At 41.8% G+C, this 5,126-nt stretch overlaps 1 protein-coding gene across 3 annotated transcripts in view; it reads right to left on the reverse strand.

Annotated features, from left to right (window-relative positions):
- Positions 1 to 2,130, reverse strand: part of slc9a7 (solute carrier family 9 member 7) — a 173,967-nt gene extending 171,837 nt beyond the window's left edge. For all 3 annotated transcript variants that reach the window (XM_055941220.1, XM_055941219.1, XM_055941218.1), the window contains exon 1: positions 1,785 to 2,130. In XM_055941220.1, coding sequence (XP_055797195.1) covers positions 1,785 to 2,082 — 298 coding nt within the window. In that variant the 5' untranslated portion in view covers positions 2,083 to 2,130. The remainder of the gene's footprint in view (positions 1 to 1,784) is intronic.
- Between the last annotated feature and the right edge of the window lie 2,996 nt (positions 2,131 to 5,126).

Here is a 5,126-nt window from a genome sequence, read left to right on the forward strand (position 1 = left end):
AAGAAATCCCGCTATGCCCTCCGACGAACCATCAAATAAGCAAAGTGTCAATATGAAGCCAGTGACTTAGGGGGTATACTCCTCAATGCCTTTGACATATTCTAGTCTGTGCTAGAAAAACAGCCCTGTAGCGTAGCATCCGCGTCATCTGACCACATCCGTATTGAGTGAGTCACTGGTACATCCTGCTTTAGTATGACGGCTATGAATAATATAGATGAAAACTCTCTTGGTAGATAGTGTGGTCTACAGCCTATCATGAGGTAAGGCCTATCATGAGGTACTCTACCTCAGACGAGCAATACCTCGAGACTACCTTAATATTAGACATCGCGTACCAGCTGTTATTGACAAATAGACCCCCCCCCCCCTCGTCTTACCAGACGTAGCTGTTCTTTCCTGCCGATGCACGGAAACCCAGCCAACTGTATATTATCCATGTCGTCGTTCAGCTACGACTCAGTGAAACATAAGATATTACAGTTTTTAATGTCCCGTCGGTAGGATAGTCTCGAACGGAGCTCATCCAGTTTATTCTCCAGTGATTGCACGTTGACCAATAGAACGGATGGTAGAGGAGGGTTACCCACTCGCCGACAAATTCTCCCCAAGGCCCCCTGATCTGCGCCCCCCTGTATTTTCTTATTGCGAATGAAGGCGATTTAGGCCTTGTCTTGGAGCAACAAAAACACACGAAATAGCACAATTAGTTAGGAGCCTGTAAAATGGCAGCCATCCCCTCCGGCGCCATTCTCACGTGACTGCACGTTCGCCAACAGAACGGAGGGAGTTTATCCACTCGCCGACGTCAGTCTCGTCAGGTATTCCGCACACGGACCTCTATAACACAGCCTCTTCTATATTTCAGCGTTGGGGATTTGGGGTCTGGTTGAAGTAGAAATCCTCATTCATAATCAAGTTCAGTGATCGCTGTTCTGATGTCCAGATACTATTCTCGGTCATAGGAAATGTAGGTTAAAAAAATAATAATTACAATCTGCGCAACAACAAAAATAAACACAAAATTGCAGGATTGATCAGGAGCCTGTAAAACGGATGTTCCCTCCTTCAACGGGGCTTTGAGAAACGGAAATCCTCTCAGGAGGATAGGCTCTTGATTCACATCACATTGACATGTCTGGACTCAGCAGAGGGAGAAGCACATTTTCAGATGCATCAGGTGATGTTTGTATTGTAGTTGCGCAACACTGACTGCATCCCATGGCAGATATATATATATATATTCCATCCATGATATGGAGCAGTTACTACAAGCTGCTATGGGTAATGAATGAGTCAACACAGTAGTTGTAAACCCAGGCCATGACGTTATACAATTTATCTGCTAATATGGCAAGTAAAACTCATGATTAGGCCTACTAGCCTACAGCGCAATGTGATTCAGGCTATACCAATAAAGTCCAACCTATAATATATTGTTATTTGTTGGTGGCATAGGAACACGGTTCTGTGGGTATCTATGCAGAAATGTGATGCCCAATCTAAATACTGTGTAGCACATTCCAGAGATTGTCGCTCCCGTCTGAACCAATTAGGGAATGAGCGCTGAACGGCGCATCATGTAATACCGTAACATTTTAACTGTCTACAATGCATCTACAATATTGATCAATTGAAACTAACTCGTCATGGTTCAATGTGCCATAGAGCCGCACTAATAATCACCGACGTGAGTTGGCATCATTCATACGGGGATTAGGGGGTTGGGTTGGCAAAGTTACATGCGTTGCAAACGTCTGACAGATGAATGTGTCGACCCTTACCGTATATCATTGCCAACCCGGTCTCATGGAGAAAACGAACTCTTCTGTGTTTGAAAAGCCAAATGGTTAGAATTGTTAATGTCAGCAGTAAAATGAATGTCAATAAATTCACACTGTCCTGTCGATGACTTTCTTCTGCCTCTTTCTCAGAAGCCAGTTCCTCCATAACGCCGTCCTCGGCGTTCATTTTAGAGGCCTGGTTTATCAGCAGAATTAAAATGGGAAATAACATCAATTGCTTTTCCAAAGGAAAGAAGAATCTGCATAGCTTTGGTTTTTTGGCAACAGTAGCATCCATGGTGCAGTTAGATGAGCCGGACCGCCTCTTCTTCTTTTACTGGACCGCCTCGCATCCAATTGAATGTGCATACATCGCCCCCTACTGTACTGGAGTGTGAGGCCATTCACGGCATACCTACAATAACAAGAAAAAGAAAATTACTTGTTTTTAATGTATTGCTATTCATCAACCATGTTTTGCTACATTCACAACATCTCGTAATTTCATAAATATGAGCATATGACTGAGGAAAAAACACACATTCAAACCGTTCTGATTGGTTCCAGAAACTGAATCAAGTCATTTTGACATCAGCAAAAACTACTTCAAGATGGTAGGTCCAGACTGGTGTGTGGTAAACTACTTCAAGATGGTAGGTCCAGACTGGTGTGTGGTAAACTACTTCAAGATGGTAGGTCCAGACTGGTGTGTGGTAAACTACTTCAAGATGGTAGGTCCAGACTGGTGTGTGGTAAACTACTTCAAGATGGTAGGTCCAGACTGGTGTGTGGTAAACTACTTCAAGATGGTAGGTCCAGACTGGTGTGTGGTAAACTACTTCAAGATGGTAGGTCCAGACTGGTGTGTGGTAAACTACTTCAAGATGGTAGGTCCAGACTGGTGTGTGGTAAACTACTTCAAGATGGTAGGTCCAGACTGGTGTGTGGTAAACTACTTCAAGATGGTAGGTCCAGACTGGTGTGTGGTAAACTACTTCAAGATGGTATGTCCAGACTGGTGTGTGGTAAACTACTTCAAGATGGTAGGTCCAGACTGGTGTGTGGTAAACTACTTCAAGATGGTATGTCCAGACTGGTGTGTGGTAAACTACTTCAAGATGGTAGGTCCAGACTGGTGTGTGGTAAACTACTTCAAGATGGTATGTCCAGACTGGTGTGTGGTAAACTACTTCAAGATGGTAGGTCCAGACTGGTGTGTGGTAAACTACTTCAAGATGGTATGTCCAGACTGGTGTGTGGTAAACTACTTCAAGATGGTATGTCCAGACTGGTGTGTGGTAAACTACTTCAAGATGGTAGGTCCAGACTGGTGTGTGGTAAACTACTTCAAGATGGTATGTCCAGACTGGTGTGTGGTAAACTACTTCAAGATGGTATGTCCAGACTGGTGTGTGGTAAACTACTTCAAGATGGTAGGTCCAGACTGGTGTGGGGTGGGATCGAAAGAGCAGCATAATTAAATTCAGGATGAGTTTTCAGCAAACCTGTCAGGCAAGGGAAAATCTATTGGTGCTTTCAAGACAACTGGGAACTCTGAATAAAACGGAGGTAAAATCATGAATTTACTGATCTTCAGGTCGGTAAGTCGGAGCTCTAGGATGATGCCCGAGTTTCCGACTTGGAATTCCGAGTTACAGTTCAAAAACGATTCTTCCCAGTCGGAGCTAGTTTTTTCTTCGAGTTTCCAGTTGTCTTGAACGGGGCATATCATCCTGTGTTTCCTACTTGACTTGCACCTTTATGACGTCATTTGTCAACAAAAAAGACAGCAAGTATGGCGGCATCTCTGCCAGTTGTTGTTTATGGTAAGAACAAAATACAAAATTGTTGATACAAAATTGATTCTGTTCATCTTCCTTTTGATTTACAAAACGAAAGCAGCTCTGGGTGTACTTTTCATGGGCAAAACATTCACAAGCCTTCTAATGACCTCCATGTTTGATGGTATTTCCAAGTTCAAAATGTGAACGTACTCGACTCATATTTACGACTTCACAACTGGTAATTACCACTTTCCCATTTGGTTATGAACTCAGCTTAGAGCAGAGAAACTCTGAACTGTTGTTCAACGTTTTAAAGGAACACTGCACCTTTCAGAGGACCCACTCCAGCTAAAGTTGTAGAGACCCCTTGGATGAAAGTCCTGTTCACTGTTCATTCGGGTTTAAATAGGGAGAAGAATAGATAAACTCATACTCATCCATTTAATCCAGACGTATTTTCACTAGATTTCACGATTGTTTTATAGCCTATCAAACGGCCTAATCCTAGTGCTGCAGTTTGACAGTTTCACCACGTCACAAAACAGGAAATGGAGATTTCCTTTTGTCATTTCTTCTTCAAGGTTGTTTTCCTTTAGAAAATGACAACTCATCAGATTTTGGGCTGAATAAACAGTAGGTAGCTGGAACAAAATATCCAGTCCAATGAGTGTCTGCCTCAGTTAAGTTTACTGTAGTTTAGTTTACTGTTGTTAAGTTTGCTGGTGTTAAGTTTACTATAGTTAAGTTTACTGTAGTTAAGTTTGCTGTAGTTTAGTTTACTGTAGTTACGTTTACTGTAGTTAAGTTTACTGTAGTGAAGTTTACTGTAATTAAGTTTACTGTAGTTAAGTTTACTGTAGTTACGTTTACTGTAGTTACGTTTACTATAGTTTAGTTTACTGTAATTAAGTTTGCTGTAGTTAAGTTTACTGTAGTTAAGTTTACTGTAGTTAAGTTTACTGTAGTTAAGTTCACTGTATTCTGTGTGTTCTTTTAAGTAAGTGGTGTTATCGCTGTATTTTATTTCTGTATCTTGTTTTTTCACTTTCTGGTCTGGATGTTACCTAATATAATGTACCCATCAGTGGTGTAATCAGTTGTGTACAGTACTTCAGTAAAAGTACTACTTAAGTAGTTTTTTGGGTGTCTGTACTTAACTTTACTATTTATATTTTTGGCAACTTTTACTTTTACTTCACTACATTCCTTAAGAAAATAATGTACTTTTTACTCCTTACAATTTCCCTGATACGCAAAAGTACTCGTTACATTTGGACAGGTAAATGGTCCAATTAAACAAACTTATCAGGAGAACATCCCTGGTCATCCCTTCTGCCTCTGATCTGGAGGACTCACTAAACAAGAGAACATCCCTGGTAATCCCTACTGCCTCTGATCTGGAGGACTCACTAAACAGAGAACATCCCTGGTCGTCCCTACTGCCTCTGATCTGGAGGACTCACTAAACAGAGAACATCCCTGGTCATCCCTACTGCCTCTGATCTGGCGGACTCACTAAACAGAGAACATCCCTGGTCCTCCCTTCTAGCCTCTAATC

This window comes from Salvelinus fontinalis, chromosome 12, assembly GCF_029448725.1.
Source record: "Salvelinus fontinalis isolate EN_2023a chromosome 12, ASM2944872v1, whole genome shotgun sequence".
NCBI classification, from domain to species: domain Eukaryota; kingdom Metazoa; phylum Chordata; class Actinopteri; order Salmoniformes; family Salmonidae; genus Salvelinus; species Salvelinus fontinalis.